The following is a 12750-nucleotide window of genomic DNA, read 5'->3' on the forward strand; positions in this document are numbered from 1 at the left end:
AGGCTTGTTGCCCCCCGAGTCTCACTCGAGGCGAGAATGTCGGAGAGAATGTGCCACAGCCGATCCTCTTTCTTCCTCCGACAGCCGATAATCTTCCGTTTCAGCTGCACTAGCCCCACAGATTGGAAATCCTGGATTTGGTGGAGGCTTGATAATCATCGCACAACTAGAGTCGATGGCTACGCATCGGCTGTTTCTTGATTCTGAAGTCGATGTCTGCTGCATCGGCTGTGTTCGAAAATTTTCGAATTTTTTTTTTTACGGCCGACCTGTGCATCGGCCCCCATACTCCAATACCCATCAACAGAAGATGAGATGCTTCCGTTGCATATCCTCGTATTTTCATATACCTGGGTGCCCCCCGAGCCGATTCTGTCAAGAGAATTGATGGTATCGGCTCTGTTGGAAAACATGTTTGAAACCAGGCAGAATGGTGGTTGAGGATAATTTTGGCCGATTGCTGGAATCGGCCTCCACGCTGCTTGCTCGTTGAAGGTTTTGTAAGTTCCCTTCATAAGTTTTTTGGGGCCGATCACAAGGATCAGCCTCTCCTGGTTTGCTCATTGGTTTGATCTTGCTACTTGGTCGGGCTGGATAAAACCAACCCGACTTCCGACTTGATGCGCTTGCCGTCGTCCACCTTGAGTGCTCCGTAGAGTCGTGGAGCGCTACGCTCCGTCGGCAAGACGAGTACCATGTTTGTGCCAGCCGATGTCTCATCATCGGCTTTCCTCTGTTTAGGGCGCCACTCCATTTTCTGTGGACGACCCTCTTCATCCAGGGTTCGCTGGACCTTTGCAGCCAGATCAGGCCGTGCTTTCCTTAGCGTATGCAGGTACAACCTCTCGGCTTCCTCTAGGCCGCGCAATCGCTGAACCCTGCGCTTTTGAGAACGGCTGAGTCCGTCAGGGCACCACCTTGGCCGGTGGTACCTATCTTCTTCCACTTCTCCCTCGTCTTCTAAATCTTCAAGATCTGCCCAACGAGGTGACTCAGCGCGTTTGCTTTGTGGCGGGAGAGGCCCTAGGCGCTCGAACACGGACACGTTGGCTGCCCCCTTCTTTTTCTGATTGCATTCGGGCAATTGCCGATTGTGGGCAATCGGCTCATTCCTGAATCCCAGCGAGTGTCCGAAGAAGGGGCAGTCCCAATGCCCGGCGTTGTCCTCTTGCTCCCTTGATGCTTCCGTGGCACGGCGCTCGTGCTCCTCCTCATCGCGATCCCGCCGACGATGTCTTCTGGCTTCTCTAGCCAAACGATCTCCTTCATCATCATAGTTGGACCGTCGGCGTTGGTCATACCGACTCACATATTTGTTGAGGAGGTGGTCAGAGAGGGGTCGTTGATATCTTATATTCTTCACTTCTCCCTCTGTGACGTAGCGCTTGCCATCATGATGGAGCCGATCGCGTGGAGCGGCCTCCTCTCGTATCTTTGCTATGAGAGCAGCTGCCCTCATCTCCATCTTTGCCAGAGTGGTTCCCAGGTCCTACCATGTTGATGCTGAACGTGGGACCTGGCTGGCAGCCCTCGGGGTAGATGGCTTCTACCATGTTAACGGCGGGGAAGGGCTGGGTGTCTACCTTCATGGCGTACTGGTTGAAAATTAAACGCCCCTTCTCTATCGCCGCTTGGATGTGTTGACGCCACACCCTGCAGTCGTTGGTGGCATGGGAAAGCGAATTGTGGAATTTACAGTACGGCTTTCCGTTTAGCTCTTGCGCCGTGGGGAACTTGAGACCTTCAGGAATCGTCAACTGTTTCTCCTTGAGTAGGAGGTCGAAGATTTGTTCAGTCTTGGTCACGTCGAAATCAAATCCCCTGGGCGGCCCTGGTGGCTTTACCCATTTGCAGGACACGGGGGTTCCTCCCCGAGTCCACTCAGCCACTGCTACTTCTTGGTCTCCCGCAGGCACTTCACTTTCCTCTGTATCGACCATGACTACTGCACGCTTGAACTTGTCTTGGTACAGATCTGGGTGGCGCTGTTCATATGCTGATAGTTTCTGAACCATGTGCGCCAGCGAGGGATAATCTGCTTGGGAGGCCATGTCCTTGAGCTGTGTTGCAAGGCCAGCTACCGCCAACTCGACTGCTTCCTTTTCAGTTATACGAACCGAATAACATCGGTTCCTAAGGTTCCTGAAGCGCTGGATGTACTCTGTCACCGTTTCTCCGCGCTTCTGACGTAGTTGTGCTAGATCGGCAATGCTAGAATCGGAAGCTTCTGAATGATATTGCATATGGAACTGTTCCTCCAATTGCTTCCAAGACTGGATGGAGTTTGCTGGCAAAGAGGTATACCATCCAAAAGCCGATCCCGTGAGGGACTGTGAAAAGAGCCTCACGCGTAGTTGATCCGACACCGAAGCCGGTCCTAGTTGCGCCAAATATCGGCCGATGTGCTCGATGGAGCTGGAGCCATCCGATCCACCGAATTTGGAGAAATCGGGGAGCCGATATTTAGGTGGCAGCGGGATCATCTCGTACTCATCGGGGTACGGCTTGGAATAGCCGATTGCCCTCCTTTTCGGCATAATGCCGAACTGGTCTCTCAGTATGGTACTGATCTGATCCGCCGTGCTGGCTGCAGGAGATGCGCTCTGAAGATTCGCCGGGGTGGCGTACTTAGCCAGCCATGTTTGCTTTTCCAGCTCTGAGCCAACTGCAGGAGCTGGGCTCGGGAGTTTCGTCGGGGTGGCGTACTTAGCTAGCCACGTCTGCTTCTCAAGCTCTGTCGCTGACGTTCCTCCCGTTTGCGCCGGAGTCCCTGACGTTGTGGCCTGGTTTGAGAGTGCCCAGTTGCCACAATCTGGCACATACGTGCACGCGTATCCTTGAGGGATCTCCTTAGGCGCCTCAACCAAGAACTGGTAGTCATTAGGGTCACCACCGATCTTGTAGACGACGAATGCCGGTGTAGCCGGCACTTCAGCTGGTGCCGCCAACGCATATGGCAGCGGTGGACGGGACTGGAGTGGCAACTCTCCTTGGTGCGTCCCGAGAGCTGGTCCGGACGGCGAGTACTGGTGGCTCATGATCTCCTGGATCACGCGCAGAGCGAGACGCTCCAACACGTTGACCAAGTTTTCAGAGTGGCGGTGTAGCGAGTGAGCCACCAAGTAGTTAATCTCCTCGCCGCAGGGCCATGGTGCGTTCCTCCGACGGGGCGGAGAGATCTATCCCATCGAGTGCACCTTGTGGTGAGAATCCCTTCCATCTGATGCCATGGGTACGGGTTCTCTGAAAAGAGCCGATGAGGTCGGCTTCGAGGGTGGCCTTGATCTCGTCATGTTTCTTCTTGAGCTCAGCAGGCAGCTCCTCGTAGGTGACTGGCGTGCCGTCCGTCGCCATCTCAGATGTAGATGGCGATGTGGTTGATGTGATTGTCCCACCGGGCGTGCCAGAATGTGTTGACCGCCAAAACCCACCGCCGGGCAGCGACAGTCAGCACTAGTAGAGCCGGGAAGAGCCTAGAGCTGCGGCTGGCTGAGACCCCTCCGAGCGACGGCCCGCAATGCTCTTCTGGTCACACGCGGCGATGCGAAGTGCAAGGGCGTGCCACCTGACCTATACCTGGTCAGGAAGGTGATGGGGAATGCCTCGCTTAGTTCCTGCATGGCATACACGTAAACGTTAAATACGAGCCTCGATCGGCTCTCAGGTTATCCCCGTGAATCGGCTCAAAGAGCCGATTCACCCATGATCCGTGCGGGGTGCACGAATACTTGGTGATCCTGCTTGATCAAGATAAAGCTAATGAGATCTACGACGATTTAGGGTTTTCACCGCATAATCGGATCATCCTACTCCAGGTTGGGCCTCGCGGCCACGCACGGTGCTCATAAGCCGATCCTAAACAAGGCCAAAGAACCAACAATGTAGTTGATCCACGGAACATCCTGTTTAGGACTTGCGAACGCCACCCTACGCGCCACTGGATCCTCCCCCCCTTTGTAGGGCCTAACTATTGCAGATATTAAACTAATCCTTGCAGAGCAAGGAGCAATCGTAACGGATCAGATCTACTAAACGATGAACAAGCAGGGTGCCGCCCCCATGCCTGAGATAGGCATGAGGACGGCTAGATATGCAAGGGCTGCACTACGTAAGCATGTTTATACGAAGAACAATGCTAACCCTGACACATCTATGATAACTACGTTGCCCGCCATCAAAGACGCTTCAGTACGGGCAACGCATGAACAACGTGGAGCTTGTGCTGCCTAGATCGCAAGATGCGATCTAGGCAGCATGTCGCTTACCTGATTGAAACCCTCGAGACGAAGGAGTTGGCGATGCGCCGAGATTGGTTTGTTTTGGGGTGAACGTTGTGTTGTTGTTTATTCCATAAACCCTAGGTACATATTTATAGTCCAGGGGACTTTCTAAAGAGGACGTGCACTAAACCGTGCACGAGATAAACTCTAACTCTTATCTAAAAGGGTAAACTACTAAATAAAGATACACGGGCAATTCGGCCCAAAACCCTTCGTGCCAGGCCGCTTCAGAAATCTTCCACATGTAACCTTCCAAGCCTGGCCCACCTCTGGATTTGTCTAAAATCTGGTGATAACAGTGCTCATGCAAGGTGATAGCCCTTTGTGCCGATGTCGAGGTAGCCGAGAGCGCGGGGTGCTGCAACCTTGGTCGGGTTAGCCTAGCGAGGGGATGCCGTGGTTGATGTCATGGTCGGGTGCCGCTGTCGAGGTAGCCGCACATGAAACCGCAAGCGCATAGTCGCGAGGAGAGTGACGGAGACGCATCGAGCCAGTCGTCGAAGAGGGTGTCGATTCCAAAGTCGATGCAGTCGGAGTCATCGAGGACGAGGTGGTGCCCTAGTCTAGAGTGGGGTTATAGGTTAAAATAGTGAGAGCGGCAGCGATTCTCAACTTATGGAATTCAATAATATTGATGAATGATGTCCCGATCATGTAATGTATCAGTAGAACGATGCCAATAATTGAATAAACTTATACTTTCTAATTAACATAGTTATTGAAGGCATCAATCTCATTTGATTGATATGAAAATTTTAGAGACTGGCCACATAGGATATGTTTTTTTATACCCATACATGTAGCCATTTTGTGATTGGTGGGGAAAAAAATATCCATGTGGAGTCTTAAATCAATCTTGAATTGGTATCCGGCGAGTCCACAAAAATTGATGAACCCGTGTGACCCAAAGCAAAGGTGGTATGGTCACCATCTTACACTTACCACGTCTCTTACCTACCTCTTTTTTTGTATTATATTCATATGTAGAGGTGGTAATCTCACCACCCAATAATTTTTTGTAACCCGATATGGCATTGAAGCTACCAAACAACACACTTGTCAATGGCACCCAATATACAAAAGACTACTATCTAGATGATGGTCTATATCCCACATGGGTGACATTTGTCAAGCAATCTCCGCACCATGAATTGCCACTTTGTTGAGCGCCACGAGAGCTGCCGGAAGGATGTCGAGTAGGCATTTGGTGTGCTTCAAACTAAATTTGCTATTGTTTGGTATCCTGCTCTTTGCTAGTCTCACAGCCAACTGTGGGAGATGGTGCAAACTCTTGTAAACTTGTCTTAGGTATCATGCAAACATGATCATTGAGAATGACCGCAAGATTCGAGCTAGGCATGTTGATCCATACGAGTGTCAGGGGCCTCTTACGGAGGTTGATCACCAGGTGCCTGCAGAATTTGGTGATTTTCCTCGCCATGCATATGAAAATCCGTGATAGCACTATCAACGCTCAGCTGCACAATATGATCCCGTGTAGCATCTTTGAAGGCTCAAAGGAGAGGCATCAACTACTCCGGCGTCTTGATCTAGCTCAACTTCTATTTATTTGTTTTGTTGTATGTTAACGTTTTTGAAAATAATATTGTCAAACATATTTATTTGATGTTTAAATAAAACCTAAAAAGCTAGGGGATGCGACAAATGCGCCCAAAAACGATAACTAGCGGTGGCATCCCTCAAACGTTCGATCTGGCGCTTCATCCAAAGCGCTTTGGAAGACTGAAAATGTTCTAACTATGCACTAAGAGTGAGTATAAATCCAAAGTTCTCCCGCTAATTTAGGATCATTTAAGTGATCACTTATGGCGACTACAAATTATAGGCAATTATATAAATATTCAGCAAGATGACAGTTTATTTAGCTTTATATTTATGGTGACTACAATCTCCAGTGCACAATCTGAATATCCATAAAACATTATACTTTTAGTTCACTATATGGCTTGTAGCAGTGACTACAATACTCATACAAGGTCCATATATGGCTTGTGCTCATACAAGTCCCAGCTAATTAAATGTCCAACAAATTTTAATTGCTAAAATTCAAAAAGTATAGGACAACTTCAATAAGTGAAAGCAAATTATCCATTTTTAATTGTTGTCAAGCACATGCCCATCCCACGGGGACATTTCTTCTAACACCATCCATTTTGAAGATAAAATATGTCCGTTTTGGTACCATTAGGTTAGCTCTTGGACAGATCTGTGGCGCCCACCACCACGGCCACGGCTAGTCCGATAATAGCGCCATAGGTGTAGCCACCGACGCTGGTGTCGTAGGTGCTGGCATTGGCGCGGGAGTTGGAGGTCACCTATCCCATTGCGACGCCTAACGTGGTGGGGTCACTAGTGGAATGGCAGGTCGGAGGCATGTGCCAGTGCAGATACGCGCAACTACACAACGAGGCCTTCCCACCTGGTGAGTTCCTCAATCTCAGACGTGGTCGTGGCCATCCGGAGGGCTTCATCGTTGCGCAACTCGGACAGCTGTACGAACAGCTCGTCCTCCTTCTTGAAGGTCACCGTCATCTCCCGGTATGCAAGGAGGAGGTAGTCTAGCCTATCATCGCACGGCTCCTCGCCCAGGGTGTCACTGCCACCAACCTGCAGCTCCTCGTCGATGCCAACGTGCACATCACCACCATCATCGGGCAGCTGTAGGTACCTACAGTGGCCTAGGAGCGCGGCGCCGCGCCGCGAATTCCACTCCCAGGCGGGGAAATGTCCCACGCGCCGGAGTCCATGGTGTAGGCAAGGTCCCTCACAAATCGGGCGATAGGAGGGCATGCCGGTGGTGGATTTCCCTTCACCACTCTAAACCTTCCCATGCCACTGTAGGTACCGACACTCTCCGCGCGTTCAGGTGGTTGCTGTCGGTCAGGTTCACATCAGGCCATGGCGTTGCCGTATTTGTCTTGTAGAGCGAGCATGCCCCATCGATGGGGCATATTGACGGTTGCACTCAAGATGAGGCGGCATTGACTACACAAGTGGCGGAGATGGCGAGCCGCGGCAGTTGCCTCAGCTCGAAGACCTCCCCAATGCTCGTTGCATGCCTATTCCTCCACGGCCAGGACTTCTCCATTGTTGTCGCGGCTGACGATGGTCAAGGGAGCGAGGTGAACTCGAAGTGGCAATGCAACTGTCTGTCGTAAATAGCAAGCACGGCTGCTAGCCTTAAAAAGGACGGGACACGGCCTCCTTCAATGTCTGGCGGGATTCCAAGGGGATGTGGCATTGATGCCGCCGTAGGAGCCAACGCGTCTGGTCTTGATGGCGGCGCAGAAAACCAACACCTTTGGTCACTACTTGTGCGCAAGAGGCGAAAGAGGGACTGATCGCTGCAAGGCAAGCCCGACATGGCCGTGGGAGGACACGCGGTCGATGATGCGTTCATGCGGAAGCATTTCCAGCTGTTGGTGTGCGCAAACACTAGGAAATGAGTCAGTCCACGCGTCGGTACATCTACGTCGCTAGATACGATTACAATCCTCGGTGTGCAAACTCGGCCCGTTTGGTTGGTGCAGAGACCGGATACACCTATTTTGCGGTCGCCGCACGAACCTTTTCCTGCGGGTGCTTTTACACGGTCGACACGTGTCTCCTCCAGCAAGCTGTACGCCTGTACCCTGCGCTACACAAGACTTGCTCGCCCTTCTTTCTCCACTTTCCCCTACCTCCAGCGAACCCTCCATTCCCAATTCGCTCGCTGCTCTTCGCCTCTGCATTCTCCTCCGCCGCCGAGGTCAGCCCTCCCCCTTGAGTCCGATCGTCCACGTTAATTACTTTGCCGAGTTACTCAATATCTTTGGTGCGGTTCTTGGCGGTGCTGCCCTTGCTCGCTGTCGGCGAGGGGAGCAGTTGAGCAATTGGAGGTCCAGGGCTTAGCAGCTCGTCTACGCTCGCTGCGATCCGCCAGCGATCGTCGTATCTTCTTTAATTTTTCCATTCCAATTGTGCCCTGTCGTGTTCTTATTTCCCACCCATGAGCTCGTGCGGGTTTTGGTGCCGGTGTAGGGTTTTCGTGGGGAGGTGCTGGAGGTCACGCCAGCAAGCTGTTCGATGTTATGTGTGTGTGAGCGTTAGGACTTTTTTTTTTCTTGGCCACACATAGCTCATAGCCTCATAGGCCACTGGGGGGTGAGTGTTCATGCGTGAATGCGCAGCGCAGGCCACACGCTGCCTGTAGCTTCCAGAGCTGGCTTAATCACCAAGTGTGTGCGATCGCTTCATTATCTCACTAGGCCAGTCTCAGGAATTACTACAAAACTTAGCACTTCTTTAGTTATATGGCTAAACTTGTTCAGTCAGTGGGCGCTCTTTTACCTTATTATTGTTATGTCATTTGTGCAGATCCCATGGATGACAAGAGTCAAAAGGGAAAAGAGAAGGATGTCTCTGCTTCTGCTCCTCCCCATCGCCCCAAAGTTAGTATATCCGCAACACTCTAACTAATTGTGTTATGTGTATGTTCATTGTGTTTTGGTGCTTACAATTAATTATTTTACTCTTTGTGGATACAGGGCCGGCTCAAATTTACGCCTAGGGTGCCCACCAAGAAAGCCTCAAAAATTGTCCCCAAGATGTAATGTACATTGACCGTTGTTCTGTTTATGCATGCTTGTTTCGTTCAGTGTCATCTATTTAAGTACATGCGCACTGCTTGTGGGATGGTAGTAATTAATGGTGGGATTCTACAGGGAACCAGAAGAGGAGAATGAACTTCAGTCAATTGATAAGGAGTTGTTGATGAAGCTTAGAATGGCTCAGGTACTTGTATGTCGAGCATTCTATGTATACTTGATTTAGGTTGGTGGTATTTTATTCCATATTTTCGCATGCAGAGTGCAGGTGCTCTTGAAAGAAGATCCAGGGCTGAAAAAAATGGTTAGTATTTATTCGCCCCAACGGGAAACAACCTATCAGTTATGTTCAGCTGCTGTTAAACAAATTTCCTTTTGTAACCTTCTTTATATCACTAAGAGCTGCTTAGCAAATTTGTAACAGATAACACACCAGGATCTCTATATCTTTGAACTATTCATACCACATATGAATTTCTAGAATAGCTGTTGCCTGTTGAATAACGAGAAACTGACCAAGTGCAAGGAGTATGGTAATTCAAATTAATATGCAAATTCCATTGAACTTGCTTTTGTCTAAGCAGATGTGTTAGGTCAGGAAAATCTGGATTCTGGTGGGGTTATCTCATGAAATTGGCACTAGCCTAGATATAAGGAGATTGGATGTTTTTTTTTTCCAAACTAACCACACACAGCATGATTTCTTAAATAATCTTTGTAATATAAAATAATATTTTATTTATTTAAAGTCAGCACGGGACTTGCCCAAAAAGGATGGTTTTGTGAACTTTTGAAACAAGTACTTCAATACCATCCGAGAAATGGCATGTGCTGTTTTTAGTTTAATAATTATTAATAATATACTGCATCATTACGATGGTAGAAGCTCATGTCGAGGTTGCATTTGGACAAGTGAATCCTTCAATTGTAAGATCCACCCATAAAAGCTCTTCATCAGGTAGTAGTAGAAGTCTGCCACTCCCATTTCTTCCATATTTACCTTCATCTGAACACTTACAGAGCAATTTATTATCTGTTCTGCAAGTTAAACAAGAGATGGTAGACCTTTTCAGTAACTATATGATGTCTGAAGTTACAACTTCTGCTGCAAAGTTACCCAAGCAGTCTTCTGGACCTCAGGTAAGCAAACCCGTTAGGGTGGGATCGTGGGCGTCGGTTCACTATTTACCTGACTTCTTATCTCCTGCTAATTTATGCAGGACTTTACCCACCCCAGCTATAACTATCCTCCTACTTCTCTCCCTCTAAGGAGGCCCTGCTCTGGAGATCCAGGTTCTTGTATTCTTCAATCTTACATTTTTGCCACATGATGGTCAAAGTTTGTCTTGAAATAATGCCTCTGTTGACATACCTTTAGCTTTGGTGCATAGTTTTTGATGAAGACGAGTTAGGAGAGTTTTGTTCCAACAGAACAGAAGATGGTGAATTAACTGCAGCTAAGGAACTTGGGCTCATGGTATGTATATCATATTGCATGATACCATGTCTTGAGGAACACCATTATTTTTCAGGTATTCATATCAATAAAGAAAAATCACATGTCGATTGAACTGTGGGTTACATGTTTTGGATTAGGCTTGTATCTAATTTTGATCGAACTAATTATACATGCCTCTGCTGTATAGTAGCCCATAACTGAGGTCTTGTATAAATGTTTTGTTGACAGGACACCGAGGACATGTTGAATAAACCGCAGTTGCTCTTCTTCCGGTTCCCTGCATCTCTTCCTTTACCGATGGTTGAGTCAGTTGCTGAGGCAGATATGGACATCAGTGAGGATAACGAAACAGATGACTCCCAATCCAAGGACAACTATAAGAAGAGGAGACTTGACGCTATCCGTGGTTGTAAGCTGAAAGATATGCCAGGTGGTCTCTTGGGGAAGGTACTCGTGTACAAGAGTGGCAAAGTGAAGATGAGGCTCGGAGATGCACTCTTTGATGTGAGTGTTTGAAGTTCTCCTATTATCTATGCTGCATTTTCTGTTCAGTCCTTGGATGATGCACTTAACATGAATACACTGTACAGGTATCGGCTGGTATGAACTGCGCATTTGCTCAAGAGGCTGTAGCGATCAACACAGACAAGAAGCACTGCTGCAGCCTGGGGGAGGTGAACAGGCGTGCAATTCTAACTCCTGACGTCAAGTATTTGGTGGGTTCAGTCAAGAGGATTGGTTAGTCTATGGGAAAACTGCAACTGACTACGGATGTTGACTTTGGAAGTGACGTGAAGTCGGTAACAAGCTTGTCACTGCTTCTGCTTCTGTTTCACAGTGAGGCCTATGGAGATGTAAATTTTGCACTAGGAGAGTCGTGGAAATTGATACTACCATGATGCAGATTTGTAGTAACTGCTGATGGAGATGTTCTGTTGATCCTTTATTGTCGCACGATATGGCTGGTGGGTTTTCTCAATTGCTGATATTTGTCACCTTTGTCAGGAGTTCAGACATTTACAGAAACGACCTGTCATTTTTCAGTGACGCGGCCTGTATGTGTAAAGCCAGTTTTTCTTCACTGGTTGCAACAAACTTCTCAAGTGTGTTTCCCCTCAAGATTATGTTTCAATGGCCATCTTGCTGTGTGTTCACCTTTGGTGGCATGGTTTCTTGTCAATGCTGGCTGAAGTTTGAAATGTGGTAACAGAACAAAGAAACGAGGCTAATGCCGGCTGAAGTTTGGCATCAGACAATATGAATGCAAGTTTGTTAGCTAGTTTTTATCTGCACTGCAGATTGTTTGCTACTTTGTATCTGCGCTGCAGATTCTTTGCCAAGCGTGAGTAGCAACCCGAAATGTGTGCTTGGAGAAGGCCGAACAGGACAAGGCAAAAGCGTGTCAAGGAGGACAAGATGATCCGGTTGACACCTTACAAGTTTATCAACAAGTAACAATTTACTATCTTCCAAGCCAATCTTAAGAAATGATGATGGTGAGTTGCTAACCTTCCAAGATAGATATTTGTGCCAAACAGGATCGAGTTCAGGATCGTGGTCAGGATGAGGGACACGGAGTTAAACATTGTAGCGTAGATCGGCCTGCGCCATGCAATCACCCAGATGTTCAGCACATGCGTGGCGCCTGAGCTTAACACCCCTAGTCAGGGAATATCACATTGGAAATTGGGCTGTATGAACAGGGCGGACACATTCACTTCAGGCGCTCGGGCAATTCGTGTCAAGGAGGAGAAGATTGGTCATCAGACCCGACCGTCCATGCATAACTCTGCTGATTGCGAGTGTCGACATCCGTCTCTTGCCACATCTTGGAGCTGGCCTTGCAAGCAGAACATGGCAATGCCGTGGAGGCTCTAATTCAGTTTTCTTCTAATATATCATTGGTAAGTAAGGTGTTTCTAGTATGCTGCTTGCGCAGGACTGGTTATCTACATTTGACAATCAAGCTGTGTTCCCGTGTGTACTCTCAGCCATGCTAGTATTAAATACACAGGGTAACTGCTGGGCTCATCCCAAATGCATGTTGTATGCATGCTTAGGAGATGAGCATGCCCTCCCAAACAAAGGACAGAAAACCCGCTACAAGAGCAGAGAAGAGAAAGAAGATCATTCAGTTTGTCATGCAGAAGCATGAGAAAGAGCTTGATAGCCGTTCGTAGTCAAACAATCAGGGAAAGTACAGGGACGAAGCACGAACTGAGTGGACACCTTTGCATGAAAGAAACCAGTGATTCGGACTTTTATTGGAGACGTTGTTGTTTTACTGCTCACTTTTAAACAATTTTTGCTAGGGTGCCAAAAAGGATGACAGATGCTGAAAGGATAACAAAATAAATTCTGAAGGAAACCCCAAATAATTGGACTTGATAGTTGGAGGCGACAA

General features: G+C 48.4%; 1 protein-coding gene across 1 annotated transcript; it reads left to right on the plus strand.

Moving 5' to 3' along the window:
• Nucleotides 1-7243: 7243 nt before the first annotated feature.
• Nucleotides 7244-11481, plus strand: LOC124696853. Its single transcript, XM_047229515.1, has 11 exons — nt 7244-7448; nt 8658-8731; nt 8828-8889; nt 9005-9074; nt 9149-9191; nt 9771-9845; nt 9933-10027; nt 10108-10180; nt 10279-10364; nt 10575-10850; nt 10937-11481. The coding sequence occupies exons 1-11, from the start codon at nt 7244-7246 to the stop codon at nt 11087-11089; spliced, it is 1212 nt and encodes a 403-aa protein (XP_047085471.1). The 3' UTR covers nt 11090-11481.
• The last annotated feature ends 1269 nt before the right edge of the window (nt 11482-12750 follow it).

The sequence above is a fragment of the Lolium rigidum genome, chromosome 3 (genome assembly GCF_022539505.1).
Source record: "Lolium rigidum isolate FL_2022 chromosome 3, APGP_CSIRO_Lrig_0.1, whole genome shotgun sequence".
In the NCBI taxonomy this organism is placed as follows: domain Eukaryota; kingdom Viridiplantae; phylum Streptophyta; class Magnoliopsida; order Poales; family Poaceae; genus Lolium; species Lolium rigidum.